The sequence below is a fragment of the Chelonia mydas genome, chromosome 9 (genome assembly GCF_015237465.2).
Source record: "Chelonia mydas isolate rCheMyd1 chromosome 9, rCheMyd1.pri.v2, whole genome shotgun sequence".
Lineage (NCBI taxonomy): Eukaryota > Metazoa > Chordata > Testudines > Cheloniidae > Chelonia > Chelonia mydas.
Genome location: NC_057855.1, coordinates 81,149,078 through 81,167,237, shown reverse-complemented (window position 1 = coordinate 81,167,237; position 18,160 = coordinate 81,149,078). Strand labels below are relative to the sequence as shown.

The window sequence follows — 18,160 nt, the reverse complement described above, 5'->3', positions numbered from 1 at the left end:
TTATTTCTTCCATTATCTTTCCTGGTACAGAAGTTAAGATGACTGGTCTGTAATTCTGTAATAGTCCTTATTTCCCTTTTTATAGATTGGCACTATATTTGGCCTTTTCCAGTCTTCTGGAGTCTCTTCAGTCTTCCATGACTTTTCAAAGATAATTGTTAATGGCTCAGATATCTCCTCAGTCAGCTCCTTGAGTGTTCTAGGATGCATTTCAGCGGGACCTTTGAATATCTTCTTGTTCAATGTATTTGGTACTGAGTTCCTCATAGTGTCACACAGTATCCTAGGTGTGGTCTCACAAGAGAGACATAGAAAATTTCTGTTCCCTCTCTGGTCCATGAAATGATGCCCCTATATCTAGGTTCCACTGGTTTTTTCTTATCTGTATTTCTAAGGTCCTTTAGAACTCATTGAAAAGAGAGAAACAGTGGCGTTTGCAACATCTCCCAGTCTAGAATTTTCTGTGATTTTATAACTATGCTATCTGCTTCTTTTTCCAAATAATTTAATATCTTAATGAAATCAGCATAAGTGACGACTGTGGCACTTCACTGGACAAAGTGTGCTCCTCCAAGAATGACTTTTCTTTTGTGTTGTTAAACACTTGTGTCCTGTTGTAAATGTGGTATAGCACAGACTATGCTGGATTTCACACTAACAGTCCTAAAATATTTATGTGCCATCCTGGTAAAATACTTAACATAAATGCTGTCTGTCCCTTATCTTTGTTTTAAGGGAACTTGACAGTTGGGGATCTGGTAATGGTGAATGGACTGCTATTCCAGCTTTCTCTACCGCTTAACTTTCTGGGAACAGTGTACAGAGAGACTAGGCAAGCTCTCATAGATATGAACACCTTGTTTACACTCCTCAGCGTAGACACAAGAATTAAAGTAAGTAATTTAGAAAGTACTTCAAAAAAAGTTACCAAGTACTTCAGCATTAATAGGGTATTTTTTTTTCCTGGCAATGTTCTCACTTCATCCTCTGTTACCTTTTAGAGCTAATTTCTATTTTACAAGGAGATGCTGTGTAAGGAAGCTCTGTTCATTCTGTGTGTTAAGTGCAGTTAGTAGAACAGCTTTTGCTTTTAACTTGCAGAGCCTTTTGGTAAGAGAGAATGTTATTTCACAGAGAAGCTGTATTGGTATTGAGATTTTTTTATTTTAGTGTTTGCACCATGCTCTTAAGTCTTTTAGTTGTAATTAATGATGCAGAATTTATTATGCAAAAAAGCTGACTAGAAGCTGAATGATCAGAAGGGAAATTTTTGACCTTCAGGGGAGGAGAGGAGTGAAACACAATCTTCACGTGTGTGGCTGAAATAAATAATTTTTAACTAGTTAAAGCTAAAGCATCCGCCTTTCACTTTTTGAATTAGGAAATTGACTGTTAAGCTTGTTGAGCTGTTTGAAATACGTTCTGGGCAGTGTGTAAAGTGGCACTCTTTTTTTAATAGGACAAAGAGCTGGCTCCACCGCTGCACATCACACCACAGACTGCTACCATCGCCTTTGATAACGTGTATTTTGAATACCTTGAGGGGCAGAAAGTCCTTAATGGAGTGTCTTTTGAAGTCCCTGCAGGAAAGAAAGTGGCCATTGTAGGAGGTAGTGGGTCAGGGTGGGTAAATGGACTGTGCCAAATTCTGCATCATTGATTGGAGTTTGAAAATATGATTTTATTCTGCTTTGGCGATTTTTTTTTTCTGTGACACTTTTATATTGATTGAGCTTTACAAATGCTAAACTAAAATTTAACCTTTATTTCAACCTTTCTCTCAATTTTAGAAAAAGCACAATAGTCAGATTACTATTCCGCTTCTTTGAACCCCAGAAAGGAAACATTTATGTTGCTGGTCAGAATATACAAGACATCAGCTTGGAAAGCCTGAGAAAGGCTATAGGAGTTGTACCTCAGGTATAGTGGTTTATAATATCCCAGATGTTGTCCTTGATAGTGTAACTTTTGATATTCAGAAGCTCTGGTTCAAATGAAAGACAAGGTTCGCACAGTTGTGTTGTTAGGCTTAATTTGAAAGTCTCTCTTGCTTCAGTATTTCAGGAACCCTGGTAACTTTAATATTTGAAACGTCAAGGAGATATTACTACTGGAAATGAAGAGGTTTCCTGCACGATGTTTTACATAGTCATTAACACTTGTTGTGAGATGGTAAAACTAGAGCATGTATTATAAAGATCTTAATTATTTCACTCAAAATATATTTTATATCTGTTCAAGATATTGAAACATCTAATTAGTTTTCCCAGAAACATTTTTCCCTTAAGGGCACAGTGGAAGAATATAAACTAATCTGTATTGGGGTTTTGTTTTTTTTCCAACTTGCACCCATGAAGTATCAATCATATTTTCATGTTTAAAATACTCTTTACAATTGTAGGATGCCGTTCTATTCCATAACACCATCTACTACAACCTCTTATATGGTAATATGGGTGCATCAGCAGAAGAGGTGTATGCAGTAGCAAAGTTGGCAGGAATCCATGATTCTATTGCCCGAATGCCCAATGGGTACAACACACAAGTTGGTGAACGAGGACTCAAGCTCTCAGGTAAATCCATAAATATGTACATTCTTTGCACCCTTTTCACTAGCTCCAAACTGTGTACACAGTTCACACATCACCCTGAGATGTCATTAATTTGAAGTTCTTAGCTGGCATGTAATAAGTGTAGAGTTAAATATTAAAACCAGTGGCTCAAGATCTCTGTATTCTCGAAGGTATTTAAAGGAATATATTTTCAGGGGACATTAAGTAATGTCAGAATTACATAGACTTTTTTTCCTTCTAGTATGGTGTGTGGGGGTCATAGAAAAACATGTATGAATAGAATTGGAATGTCAGGTGTGTTTGGTTTGATGGTGTGTGTTGCTGCTAATGTTGTTTTGTAGGTTTACACAAGTGTTGTAGACCTTCCAAGTTTGGATTTTTAAATATAAATGTGGAGCTACTACATTTTTTTTTTTTTGAGCGAGCTCTGTTATGCAGTATCTCGGTACAGTACATTGGAAATTGATCCTTTTCATAGTAAAAGGGACTTTATAATTGTAACTTGCTATTTTGAATTCGATATAAATTAATACATACGCATTGCATTCTGTCAGTTAAGGTTATTGGCTGTATAACACACCTAATACAAAACCTAAAAAAGCCAGTATCCGAGGGGTAGCCGTGTTAGTTTGGATCTGTAAAAGCGGTAAAAAGTCCTGTGGCACCTTGTAGACTAACAGAAGTATTGGCACTTATGGGTACACGTCTGGCTCCAGAAGCCTCCTGCTGCGAGCCAAGCCCAAGAAAGAAACCAACAGAACTCCACTGGCCATCACATACAGTCCTCAGCTAAAAACTTTCCAACGCATCATCAGTGATCTACAACCCATCCTGGACAACGATCCCTTACTTTCACAGGCCTTGGGAGGCAGGCCAGTCCTCGCCCACAGTCAGCCCGCCAACCTGAAGCATATTCTCACCACCAACGACACACCGCACCATAGTAACTCTAACTCAGGAACCAATCCATGCAACAAACCTCAATGCCAACTCTGCCCACATATCTACACCAGCGACACCATCACAGGACCTAACCAGATCAGCCACGCTAGCACCGGTTCATTCACCTGCACGTCCACCAATGTAATATACGCCATCATGTGCCAGCAATGCCCCTCTGCTATGTACGTCTGCCAAACTGGACAGTCCCTACGTAAAAGGATAAATGGACACAAATCAGATATTAGGAATGGCAATATACAAAAACCTGTAGGAGAACGCTTCAATCTCCCTGGATACACATAGCAGATTTAAAGGTAGCCATCCTGCAGCAAAAAAACTTCAGGATCAGACTTCAAAGAGAAACTGCTGAGCTTCAGTTCATTTGCAAATTTGACACCATCAGCTCAGGATTAAACAAAGACTGTGAAGGGCTAGCCAACTACAAAAGCAGTTTCTCGTCCCTTGGTGTTTACACCTCAACTGCTAGAAGAGGGCCTCATCCTCCCTGACTGAACAAACCTCATTATCCCTAGCCTGATTTTGCTTGCATATTTATACCTTCCTCTGGAAATTTCCACTGCATGCATCTGACGAAGTGGGTATTCACACACGAAAGCTTGTACTCCAATACGTCTGTTAGTCTATAAGGTGCCACAGGACTCTTTGCCGCGTCTAAAAAAGCAAGGAAATAAAAAGTTAACATACCCTGTGCTGCTCCACCCAGAGACACACACCTCACCCAGCAGCACAACCAACATATACTACAGAGATTGTACCACAACCTTAACTCAGTAGGGATGCCAGCCTTTCAGCATCACCCTGCCAAAATTCCACCTCCATACCACAGTCAGACCGGACTATCTCCTCTCTCTTCCCGCCACTGCCCCTTCTGCACAGTTCTGTAAAATTACACATATGCATGTTTGAGGAAAGTGGGGGTGGAAGGCTGGCATCCTTACTGGGACAGAGTTAAGTGGGTGATAGCGAGTGATGGATGACTGATTGCATGGCTGTTAGGAAATGTCTGGATGCCTTACCTTGTTTGTTTGTAGGGCTTTTGGGGTGGGTGGATGTGGGGGGTTTAAGATGTAGAATTTTGTGGTTTTATTGGTGTATGTGTGCTTGCGTACGTGTTTTTTAATTGAGTGTTTCAACCTTAGCCATCTTTTAAACCTAAAGTTTTATTTGGAAATAAGCTGTTAGATTTGTGCTCAAGACATTGTCAACATTATTAACCTATGAATTGTACATGTTGAATAATGCAAAACTAAAATCATTGTTTATCTTGCTGGATGAAACAATCGTAACAAGAATAAATGTTACATTTTACGTAGTAGTCTGTATTCTTATGGTGCTTACAAATATTTTATAATATATAGCTGAATGAAAGTGGAATGTGGTAGCCATTTCATGAAGTACTCCCACACTTATTCTGCTAATGGAATTGATTTTCCTCGTTGGTAAATATTCTGGAAAGTGCAAGGTGTGGTGATGACAAAACTCGTAGGTGCCTGAATCCATTTTCTGTTATGGGTTTCAAAGATGTAAGGCAACATCTGCTTCTGACCAAATCCATATGCCAGTGTATGCAGTAGTGTGTGCATTGTTCTTAAGGTGCATGTTGAAAGAAAATATCTATTCAAAGCCATATTGTTATTTCAGTAATCTAAAAGTTCCCAAAGAAAAGTGCTTTTGTCCATGACTAAAAGCCACTTGATGAAATTTAAATGAAATATATGAGAAGATTAAAGTTAATGTCTGAAAATTGGCATATTTGAGCATTTGCCTTATTTCACAAGGAGAGTTTTATTCCTTTTTTAAAAAAGAACTTTATTAGAATAACATAAAAGTGGGGACATTACTGGAGAGGTGGAGAGAAATGGGTTGTCAGGAAAGAGTGATTGCATGACATGGAGGCTGTGTGCATAGAGGGTTGGGGAGGGCATTCCAGGTGCAGGAGAAAGCATAAAGTCATTTGTGGACACTTGAAGGGAAGCAGAATTTGTATAGCCCAAGGGCTGAGTGAGGGAGTAGAAGAAGATGAGATATAAGCAAGACAGAATGATGCAGAACCTAGCAGATAGGGATAAAAACATTTTGGCCAGTAATATTGTGTATGACTTGCAGGATGCAAGCTGGCTTTATTCTTACACTGTTTTCTCCAATACTGCTAATATCTCAAACCTTGCAACTTCAAACAATGGCCCCACCATCAGAAATGGCTGTTGTAAAATCAAATGTTGTGTCTTGAAACACACTCCTCCCATTAGTTATGGGGAGAAGTTCTTGCCTTTCTGACCTTGAGACTCTTGGGCAGAAGTCTTTTTTTGAAAGTTGAGGAAACATTTACACCATTTTACACTTTGTCACCATGGTGATCTTGACTACACACACAACACACGTTTTTATGGAAGAAGCACTTAAATTGCGGTGAAAAAATGCAATTTTAAAATTATAATTATTTGGTCTTTTTTGTTGTGGGTTTGTTTTTTTAAGGCTTTTGTGTTGAAATGCAAAATGTGTTTGAAAAATCATGTATCAATAAAAATCAGAGTGATTTGAATTTTCTAGTTGGCAAAGAAGCAGTTGGGGATGTGCCTTTGACATTGGAGTGAACAAGCAGCTCGAATCATAAAATCGTAGGACTGGAAGGACCTTGAGAGGTCATCTAGTCCAGTCTCCTGCACTCATGGCAGGACTAAGTATTATCCTGACCGTTTGGAAGTTTTTCCTGCTGTCCAACCTAAACTGCCCTTGCTGCAATTTTAGCCCATTGCTTCTTATCCTATCCTCAGAGGTTAAGCAGAACAATTTTTCTCCATCCTCCTTGTAACACCTTTTTATGTACTTGAAAACTGTTATCGTGTCCCCTCTGTCGTCTCTTCTCCAGACTAAACAAACCCAGTTTTTTCACTCTTCCCTCATAGGTCATGTTTTCTTGACCTTTAATCATTTTGTTGCTCTGCTCTGAAATGTGGTGCCCAGAAGTGGACACAGTACTCCAGTTGAGGCCTAACCAGTGCAGAGGAGAGCAGAAGAATTACTTCTTGTGTCTTGCTTACAACACTCCTGCTAATAAGCCCAGAATGATGTTCCCTTTTTTTTTCTTTTTTTTCCCCAGAAGCGTTACACTGTTGACTTATATTTAGCTTGTGATTCACTGACCCCCAGATTCCTTTGTGCAGTACTCGTTCGTAGGCAGTCATTTCCCATTTTATACGTGTGTAACTGATGGTTCCTTCCTAAGTGGAGTACTTTGCATTTGACCTTATTGACTTCCATCCTATTTATTTCAGTTCAGACCATTTCTCCAGTTTGTCCAGATCATTTTGAATTTTAATTCTATCCTCCAAAGCACTTGAAACCCCTCCCAGCTTGGTATCATCTGCAAACTTTATAAGTGTACTCTATGCTATTATCTAAATCATTGATGAAGATATTGAGCAGAACCAAACCCAGAACTGATCCCTGCGGGACCCCACTCATTATCCCTTTCCATCTTGACTGTGAACCACTGATGATTACTCTCTGGGAACAGTTTTCCAACCAGTTATGCACCCCACCTTATGGTAGCTCCGTCTTGGCTGTATTTCCCTAGCTCTGTTTCCCTACTCATTTACATCTGACACTAAATTAGATGACTATGAGAAAGTGGACAGTAGTCGTTAACATGTATCATAACTTTTACATATGATCAAGGTGCCAGGGAGGCTTAAGCCAATACTTTCAGAAATAGCCACTAATTTTGGGTGCTTCAAATGGCATATTGAATTGAACTCTATTGAAGTTGTGTGTGTTCAGCACCTTTCTGGGCCCAACATCTCTCAAACTGGAATCCTTAAAGAGAGGCATTTGAAAATTAGTTGACAATTTTGGGCTTTAATGTTTCTAACTCTCTTTCATCTGGATTCTGATATAACATGTTTTACTAGTTAGAGCTATATTTACAGTTTTAATGCAACTTGTGATGCCAAACTTCGTCTGTTGTACTACAAATCCCTTATTACTGAAATGGTTATATCCTGTTTGTTTAATGGACTTGATACACCTTGCCACTAGTTCACTTTTATAGATAACCCCCTGACTTTACGAAGCAACTCCATTTGAGTACCATCAATGTGATAATGACTTTCAAGTTTCATATTTTTTCTGGAATTGTGAAATGGAAACCAGACCCTCTTCCCCAAATGCTTATCTGCTTTAGTTCATTAGAGCTTAAAACAAGAAGTTCAGCCTCACATTTCCTGAGGGAAAATACTCAATCCTTTCCCATGAGGTTTTTTCCCCCAAAGCATTCTAGTAGAGGGTGCAAGGGAAAACTAGGGGGAAGACGGTGAGTACGTTATGTATTTTAAGTGGGCTGCATTGAAATCCACATATTTCATTTTAACAATCGGAGAAGCTGAGTTTGAGGGGCCACTGTTCATAAACAGAGGATGTTTCAGTAAAAAAAAAAAAAAAAAAAAAGGTAGGCTACCCTACTGGTGATACTAAAAATAAGCTTTGATGGAGGAGGAAGAGAAATAATGGACTTCCAGATGGAAAACGTGTGGCAGCACTTTTCATTAGAAATCTGGGGAAATGTAATTACGAGCTCTCATTCTCATAGATGTTCATCCTCTGGAGTGGAGCACATGGTTAGAATTCTGTATGCAAATGGCTTACTTGCTGTAGTAAAAGATCCTTTTGTTCAAGTAATCCAGTGGTGGTCATTGTAAAATTGTGGGATGTAAATTGTAGCAAGCCAACAGCACATTTACAGAGTTTAAAACTTTTTTGCAATGGGTAACTAGCCTGTGCTTAATGTGGGCAACTTTCAGTCAAGTCAGTGAATTGACATCTCTCTAGTGTCACTAAATTAGCTTTAACAAGAAGAAATATCTACCTATTGTATGTTTGTGTCTATAGATCTTAATCTGACGGAGGAAACATTACAAATATTGCATGATGATTCTCCTCACTTGTGTAATGCTGAAATAAAAGGTGCAGTGGGGAAGAGCGTTTGTTAAAATGGAAACTTTTATATTCATTAAATGCCCTGAGTAAAATGCTTAATGGACAGTAAACATTGTAAAATTCACTGTTTACATAGAGAGTGAACAACAGATATCAAAACAGTTTTAGCCTATGCAGGCAATATAAATTACAATTTTAAATATTGATATAAACGTGGTTTTTATTTGTCTACAGTATTAAGCATTTTAAAATATTCATTGAACACTGAGTTGCTGGATTGTGCATAAAGAAAAACATGAAGCAACTGTATATGCTGCAAACCAACTGCATAAGAGGAGGCCACCGATTACAGGATCACCGCATGCTTTTCAAGCACCGGCTCTAACAGACAGTAGTAATCTTCATACTAGATATTTCTTAAAAGAGAGAAGTAAAAATAACATCTTGGGCAAATAGTGCAACTTCTGTTTATTGCTCAGTTTAACCACATTCTTATATACACAGATTATACAATAAGTAAGTTTTATATCAACACAAGATGGTAGGTGTGACTGGATTCCCGGGGTGCAGCCTGGGACTGTGGAACCGCTGTGCCCCCTTAACTCTCTCTAGCCTGGGCTGTCTCTCACAATGCCTTGCTAGTCACCAGCAGCAAACCCCTCCAGCTGCTGTGATCACTCAGTACACCAGCATGTGGAGCCCCACACACCCAGCTAGATTTCATGAATGCTCCCAGAGCCATTCATAAATCACACAGAGAAAGACACCAGAGCCAAATCCCCCCAGCACCGTACCGCAGGAGTATACCGTCTTGAGCAGTGCAAATTTATTAATTGGTTCATCGCTTCATCAGTGGAAAGTGGATCTACACCAGCCTTTCAAAAACCTGAGCAGATTTGCCACATACTTCATACAAACTCACTGGTGAAGATAAACAGTAAAACAAATTTATTGATTACAAAAAATAGATTTTAAGTGATAGGCAAAAAGTCAGAGTTAATCACCATAAGAAATAAAATATAAGCACGCAGTCTAAACTCTCAACCTTATTAGACTGGGAAAAACTAGACTAAGCAATTTTTCTCACCCCACTGGATATTGCAGTCCTTTTAATATACAGATTTCATCTTTGAAATCTGGGCCAGTCCCCTCAGTTGGAGTCTTCAGAGTATCCTTGTTGCTTGTACCATAGGTGGGTGAAGGAGAAAAGGCCCAGCATGAGCCTCCTGTGTTTGGTTTTATACCCTCAGTCCATGTGTTTGGAAAACACAAGTCCAGGCATGTCTGGGGGCATTGCTGAGTCTCCAGGCAAAGTTGAGCAGTTCCCCTAATGTGGGCCCCATGCAGGTGAGTCATTGCATTGTAGCTCCCTTGCTGGACAATGGTTGTTGATGGGTTGATTGACGCCCCACCCAGGTGTTGGTTACTTTCCTTGCTGTTGCCTCTGGGGTTGATTCCCCAGACTTACAGCATGTTTTAGTGACCACCATACAACACAATTCTCATAACTTCTGATGCTCCAATGATACACATATATGTATAGAGAACTGACTTTCAGCATATGATAACCTTTCCCCTGAGACCTTACAAGGCATGCTTTAAATGTAAGATCACGATTATATAAAAATGAGACATATGGGGGTTCCAGGATGCGCCCCCATGGTATAGAATGTCAGAGTGGGGATTAGTGAACAACAGAACCACAAGGTAGAAAAAAGGGTGCTTAGGGGATCATTCATTGGGGGGTGTTAGGTGTTGTGTATGCAAGAACTTCAGGCTGCTGCATTCAGTTTAAGAATCATGTTTACATGACCGTATTGGATTTTTAGGGAGCACCTGAGTAAAGGCAAATAGCGGAAGTGAGTCGTGAGAGAGATTTGGTGGCAGCATGTGATGCTGCAAGGTTCATGTGATGATGGAGGCTATTTCAGGCATGGAACATTGTGTACGAGTGTTTTAGTCCTGAGTCAGAAGCAGCATGAAACCAATTCAGTACCCTGCAAACTGGAATCAAAAGATTGAGTTCTATTCCTGGTTCTGTTACTGACATGTCTGATCTTGCACTAGTCACTTTGCCTCTCTGTAACTGTTTCCCCATCTGCAAAATGGGAATAATGATTCTTGGCTTCCTTTTTAATGCACTTTAAGATTTGTACGTGAAATAAAAAGGGCCATATAAGAGCAAAGTATTATTTCAAAGTACCGCTGGGCTCTTTACACTTGAGCACTTTGTTGCCCCCACTAAATTGTGTTTGCAAGGTTACTTTCTGTCCAGCTTTAACACTGATTTCAAAATTGAAATCAGTCTTACATTTGACTAATACATCTGGTGTCACTATTCAGAAAATGGCTGTTGGTGGCAGCCAGAAGCGTAGTCATTCCAATTGTCATTTCAACCTCAAATGGACTTTAGTCCCATGTGAAAATTATCAGGTAAGTTTCAAGATTCTGAAGAGCAAAATGAGTGGAGGTTTCTTGTAATGTGGCTGTAATCCCTCTCTTTTTATATGAAATGTTTGCATGGCAAAAATGAATGAAAAAGGGCTTCAGATGTATCCTCTTCGTACATCTCTCTCTTTATCACAGGTGTTAGAATACTATGTTGTGGTGATCAAGGCAAAAGTAACCTTTTTTTTTTTCTCTGTTGCTCAGGAGGGGAAAAGCAAAGAGTTGCTATTGCCAGAGCCATCTTAAAGAATCCTCCTATTATTCTCTACGATGAAGCCACATCCTCTTTAGATTCAATTACAGAAGAGGTAAATTAGGATAAAGAATCTAAAGCCTTTTCAGCTGCATTGTGTCCAACTTTGCTGGTCCTCCAATCTCCTCCCAGAAGAGATTTTATGTTTGCTTTTTGTCTAGCTACTCTAATGCCATTCTTTAGTATTGCCAATGAGAAGAGTAAAGAATCTTTCCCCGAAGGCCAAAAGTTGAGACACTAAGGGTATGTCTACACTGAGATTAAAAAAAAAACCTGGCACTGCACTCGGAGCCCAGGTCAGCTGACTCTGGCTTGGACTCACGGGACTGTAAAATTGTGATGTAGACATTTGGCCTGGGGCAGAATCCTGGTCTCTGAGACCCTCCCGCATCTCAGGGTCTGAGAGCCTGGGCTCCACCCCAAGCCCAAACTCTGTATTGCAATTTTATAGCCTCATGAGCCTGAGCCCTGCAGAACCTGAGTCAGCTGACCCAGCCAGCCGTAGCCATGCCACAGGCTTCTTATTGCAGCATAGATGTACCTTGAGATTCCCAACCTACATGGAGCCAGAGCCAGCAATGTCAGGTCCACATCTGAACTACTGTCCTGTTTTACAGCGTGACATCCTGTTGCAGCAGTAAGCCGACATCATTTGAAAGTGTTGCAGTTGCTAATGTACTCATGGTGTCTGAAGCCTAGTCCACTTTAAATAGAGGAATTTGGGTGCTGTTTAACATTCATTACAATATAGGTCATTTAAATGATTGTGACATACTGCAAAATAGAAAACCTTTCATTCATTGTGGAGCATCATACTGAGATGCAAGTCAGGTACGCATACCCTACATTGCTGGTATTAATTTATATTCATTTCATAGAAGGGGCTGTGAAATATCAGGATGTTGTGACACAGATGTCATGACACTACCACAGCAACTGCATCAGACTTCATAACCACATCTTTGTGCTAAATACAGAAATCTCAGCAGTAACAGTAATTTCATGAACTAATCGCATTTTCTAAAACTAGAGCTAAAAGAATGCCCGTTTGCAAATTGTTTCCACTTGTGTAGATTATTTGGCATACTTTGACCGCTGATCACTAGACTGTGCTTATTTTACAGACATAGGGAAGTCATTTAATGTACACTTGGTACATGCTTATGGTGTATAATATAAATAATGATCCCCCTGTCTGAAGTAGACCACTTCCCTGGACTTGTGTTTTTATCATTTGGGACAAAGATTTCTGAACAGTACTACTTTTTTTCCTCTCATTTTGCTATATTTATTGCAAGGTTGCCAAACAAAGCTGAATGTTTGCACAACACAGCTGCATTTTAAAGGCAGCAAATAAAAATGAGTTCTTTCCAGAAATGTATATCTTGTAATCACAATGTTTTCTGACAGAGGCTAGCTTTATTTAAAGAAAACAAAATGGATATCCCAGCTTGTATAGTAGTTACCCTAAGAGAGCTTGTGTATGTCTACACTGTGGTAAAACACCCATGACATCTAGTCTCGGACCCTGCGTCAGTTAACCTGGGCTCTCTGTGGCCACGCTGCAGGTCTTTTATTGCATTGTAGACATAGCCTCAAATCATACTTTTGCATCTGAGGTATGCAGCTCGTGAAGATGGAAAAGGAAACACTGCTTCTGACTTGATGGGGTTGGCTGTAGATAGTAAATATTTCCTTGGGCTGTTGTGGTTTTGGGAATATTTGTGTTCCTTGTTGACACAGGCCAGGGTTTACATTTAAAATTTAGGTCGTTGTAGCTACTTCAACCACGGTGTGAAAAATCCACACCTCCTGATCGACATAACTGTGTTGACCTAACCCCCATAGACGCAGCTATGTCTATTAAGAATATTTTCTGTCAACCTAACTACCATTATTTGGGGAGATGGTGTTCCTACACCAATGGAAAATCCCCTTTCATCAGCATCGGCTGCATATATGTGGCAGGTTAGGTGAACATGGCTCCCGTGGCATACTTATACTGGTATAATCTCCATCGTGTAGACAGTCTTAGCTGTTCTTTAATTTTTGTTGATTTGGAGAGTAAAACGTTATACCTGCACATGCCACAGCTATCAGCACTGTTTCTTGTACAGTCATACTACAAACTTTTTTTTTTTTCCTGAAGGTGAGCAAACACTTCCCTTCCTCTACCCTCTTGAGATGTTTAAATTTCCTAGAGAAGTGTAACCTCCTTTGGCTTTCCTTCACACTGTAAAGCTCCACTTTGAGGATTTTCACAGAGCTACTGATGTCTTATTCTAGGCTTTGTGTTGCTTCTTCCAGAAATAGTTCCAGATATTTTTCAATTTGGGGCTTCGAAGACATTCTTCAGCATTCATTAAAACTTTGTTTGAAGTGTTACACGACCTGATTTTATTTCCTCTTAAATGCACACATATAGACGTACATTTTTAATTTGCAGAACATTCTCAGTGCCATGAGGGACCTGGTGAAGCACAGAACAACTGTTTTCATTGCACACAGATTGTCAACAGTAGTTGATGCAGATGAAATCCTTGTCCTAGATCAGGTGAGAGAGTATCACCCTATGTAATTCAACTTTGACATGATGTGCATGTTTTAGTGACTGTGTGCTTTTGAAATCTATAAATTATTTCTGAGTATACAGAACTGAACTGCCTTTGTTGGACATGAACCATGTCTGAAAAATCTACCCCAAATTTCTCATACATAGTCATTTTTCTTGCAACAAATACAACTTATCAATGACAGAAATTTAGTGTATCTGTACATATGTATGTCTGTGTTTTTATATGTTGTAGTGCGCTTGTATAATACTTTTAACTACATGTAGTTACTAATGTTTTAAGTGGATTACTGTAAATCCTATTCACTGGGCAATCTGGTATTGGTTTAAGTGGTGTACAATTTACCTCTATTATGGATTTCTCTCATGTTGGATTCCTAATGTGTTCCCCCAATTTATATTTCATTTTCATTGCCCAGTGAGAGTGGCCATTTTTCAGATACATCCCTGGTTTCTCACTTTCAATAGAAAAGAGAGCAGTGTGCTCTGTGTTTCTGCAGATAAAATTGTTGCAGGATTGTTCCATCTAATTATGGTAGAAATCTGAGCACCACTCTATTGTGGCTGGTAGCTCTAGAAAATTGTAATTATTCCCTCTGTCTTTTTCTCCACCCCCAAAAAGAGACTCTTTCAATATTTGATTAATATCTCTGTTCAGCCATCATCTCATACTCTGTCTATTCTATGTCCACCTTCCTCTCTGTTACAATCTGAGTAACCAAGTTAAAATAAAAGTGCCCCTAAAAATCACTTAATAGCTTTTTAAAATCGGTATCTCCGTAGATATTAGTGATTTAGGTTTTGTCTGCTGGTTATGGATCTTCTTAAATTTGTTAAATTTAGTAGTGTGCTCTTCATCTGCTTTATTTGCTGTTCATGTACTTGAATCCATTGAAATCTTCATTGACTAAAATATTAAAATGGTATATATCGAGAAGAAAACAGACAGATATTTCTTTGGTATGTTAACTGATTGTGCTAGAATTTCTTAAACAAACTTTTGAAGTGAGTTAATGGTATTTCTCAATATCACTGAGATTCAGATGGAAGAGACAAAATTAGATAATGGAGTAAACTCACTTCCCACCTGTCTGCTGTTTGCTGCTTTTGCTAAACATTTAAATAGCATACGTTCATGTGCCCCTACTTTTCTATAAAAAGTCAGACCTAGCGCAACATTTAGTGTGGTTTATAACCATATGTAATGATCCAATCCATGAATTATATAATGTAGCACAACACAGTAAAAGTGTGTTTTGTATTATAGTATAATTGTTGGATTTAAAAAGAAACACAATTAAACTAGTTCATTAGTGTTAGCTGAACAGCTGGGATGCTTAGGTTCATCAGTTGTCTTGCTTTTCCAAGCTCCTGTTTCAGTAGAGACTGAGTGATGTGCTCAGTCAGGCAACATGATGCATCACTCCCTGCTGGCAGGCTGGTTCATGAAACCCTGCTTGTGTGCAGGGTACAATAATGGCAACCAATTAAATAAGGATCAGGAAAGGAGAAGGAGCTGGAAAATTGTATAACCGTTTTGCTGCATGATGTAAATATTACACCACAGGGTTTAGTATTTTCTCCTTATATGAATCAATAATCAAAATAACACATTTGTAGCTTTTATTATGCAGTCTAATAAGTGAGCTTAGCTTTTGGACCCACAGAGAGCGCACACACTTAGTTGCCAATATAATTTGAGTGACTGAACTTTCTAACATAGGAGCAACTGAGGCCTTATCAAAACACAGAGGTTGCACCAATTTAACTTAAATCAGGTTTTAAATCAATTTGGTTTAATTGTGCAAATCCTTGTGTGGACATTCTTATTTTTGGTTTAATAATGGCTTAATTCAGTTTAGCATAAATTTATTCCTAGTCAATTTAAACTAAGTCAAGATAAGGCAGATATATTTTTTATTTTTGGAGCGTTCATATGGCATATGCACTGTTTAATAATAAACCCTAGCTCTTATGTATAGTGCTAACCCTAGTTTAAATTGTATCTTAGTTTAAACTGGTAGTTTTTCGTGTAGTCAAGCTGTGAACTTTGCCCAGCTGAGACCTGAGGTCTGCACCTAATTTTCATAACCCAGAGAAGACTACAGCTCTCTGTCTTTAACATGGAGTGTGGCCTGAGAAGACTGAGTCCATACATACAGTGCTCCCTCTAAATGAGCCTGTCTCTGTGGGTTTCACCTCCTTACTAAAGAGGAGGATTTCTCTTAGCTACACTGTGAAACTGTCTGGCCCATGCTTTTGTCACCTTCATACTCTAGAGCAGCGGTTCTCAAACTGTGGGTCAAGACCCCAAAAGTTGGTCGCAACCCTGTGTTAATGGGGTCTCTAGGGCTGGCGTTAACTTGCTAGGGCTCGGGCCAAAGCTTGAGCCCCACCACCCAGGGCCAAAACTCCAGGGCTTCAGCGCTGGGCAGAGGGGCTCAGGCTTTGGCTTCAGCCCTGGGTGGTGGGGCTGAAGCCCTTTGGCTTCAGCTCTGGCCCCCCTGCCCGGGGCAGCAGGGCTCAGGCATAGGCTTTGCCACCCCTCCCCCACCCCTTGGTGTCATGTTTTTGTTGTAATTTTTGTTGTCAAAGCGGGGTCATGGTGCAATGAAGTTTGAGAACCCCGATCTAAAGATCTGATAGCGTTCAATCACTAACTGTATATATATTTTACAGGGTAAAGTTGCTGAGCGTGGTAGCCATTTACATCTTCTGGCCAGTCCCAGCAGTCTCTACTATGAGATGTGGCACACACAGAGCAGCAGAATACTAAATAGTAATGTCAACCAGAAATGGGAAGAAAGAAATAACCATATGTCCAAAGAAGAGGAAAGGAAGAAACTACAAGAGGAAATTATCAACAGTGTGAAGGGCTGTGGAAACTGTTCGTGCTAAGTGTGTGATGCAGGATTAAATTTCTGCTGCCGGTTAAAGGGTAATACAGGACTGCACTGAAGCACAGCTGTGATTTGGAAACATAAACGATTCAGACACTTCCTGGTTGGTTTTGTTTTTTTTACGGTATCTCAACGCAGCATAACTTCTTTAACCAAAGGATTTATTTCTACATCTCTCAGAATCTCTAATATTTAAAGAGGTTTTGAAAAACTCTCAATTTATTGCTAATTAACAAGGCGTATTTTTATGGAAGTTTCAGACATTTATACATTTTACTGGCAATCACTTGTCAAGTGACCTAGATCATTTCAGCTGGCAAAGATGGAATTGTTTGAACTGTATCATTAATCGGTAAACAGACTTGTTCTTTGTTTATTTTCCACCATTGATGGCTGGTAAAGGTGTTTTATATTTTTAATGTGATTCAGCTAACTTGAATTTGTATGCTAAAAAATAAGATGATCTTAGTTATTAAATGATTCTCTGGTTTGAAATAACGTGTTTCCTTTTTAAGAACAACAAAGCAAAAAAACCTCTAGTAGCAAACTCAAATTTGGAACAACCCTGCTCAGTTGTTCCTTCAGAATAACTCTGCATTTTCCTTTCTGGAAAACTTCATAGTTGTCCCATTAAAGAGGAAGTAATATGTATTTTTAAGAAGTATTTAAAATCTCTAATTAAAGAATATAATTTGACATCACATAAATGTTGTAATCCAAAACATTATAAAATATAGTTTACCCTTTACTTACTTGCCAAGAAGAGAGTTCTAGGTTCTGAACCTTGAAGAGAGTTCTAGGTCTTTGAAATATGTTGTAAGACCACTGCATCCTGCTTTATTTCACTCATAGTCCTAGGGAGCAATTAAAGTTCAGTAAGGCTAGTTTGTGAAAGAATGGTATTTCTATCATTTTGCATGATTGTATGAGAAATCAACCAAAATAGCTTTAGGGCTATTGTCCTAATAACCATATAGGTTTCTGTACCCAAGGCCAAAACCTATGACATTCTGAGAAACCTTAAATCTCTCTAAAGCTTGCAAGACCTCCCATGACTGGGCCCTAAGATTGTATCTATTTGGGCTTATCTGCAAGGGGAAACTTATCAGCATAACTTCACCTTAATATTCTAATTCCATCCTCCTCTAACTCCCTGCATGGACACTGCTATTCCAGAATAGGAGTACTTTTATCCCCGGTTTAGCTTCTGTCCCTAGCAGAATAAGTGTGCCCACAAGGGGCATTTTACCAGTTTATAGTATAATTATGCTGGTAAATTTCCCTGTATAGATAAGCCCTTAGTTATTTATTAATTGTTGGAGGAGAACCTTGGATGTCAAACTCAAGTCTTGGGAGCAAAATATTTCAGGTCACCTTAAAGATTCGTTAAGGAATTCACTTCCTAATAAAACAGGAAATTAACTTCTTCCAAATGAGTAAAATAAGGTAAAGGACAAGACCAAAGCCAGAATTTTCAGTTTTCACTCATTTTGGGTGCCCAACTTGTGCTTGATTT

General features: G+C 39.1%; 1 protein-coding gene across 2 annotated transcripts in view; it reads left to right on the top strand.

Annotated features, from left to right (window-relative positions):
• Window positions 1–17,139, top strand: part of ABCB7 (ATP binding cassette subfamily B member 7) — a 65,681-nt gene extending 48,542 nt beyond the window's left edge. For both annotated transcript variants that reach the window (XM_037908160.2, XM_037908161.2), the window contains exons 10-16: window positions 736–893; window positions 1,460–1,623; window positions 1,791–1,920; window positions 2,402–2,573; window positions 11,124–11,227; window positions 13,619–13,726; window positions 16,424–17,139. In XM_037908160.2, coding sequence (XP_037764088.1) covers window positions 736–893; window positions 1,460–1,623; window positions 1,791–1,920; window positions 2,402–2,573; window positions 11,124–11,227; window positions 13,619–13,726; window positions 16,424–16,642 — 1,055 coding nt within the window. In that variant the 3' untranslated portion in view covers window positions 16,643–17,139. The remainder of the gene's footprint in view (window positions 1–735; window positions 894–1,459; window positions 1,624–1,790; window positions 1,921–2,401; window positions 2,574–11,123; window positions 11,228–13,618; window positions 13,727–16,423) is intronic.
• The last annotated feature ends 1,021 nt before the right edge of the window (window positions 17,140–18,160 follow it).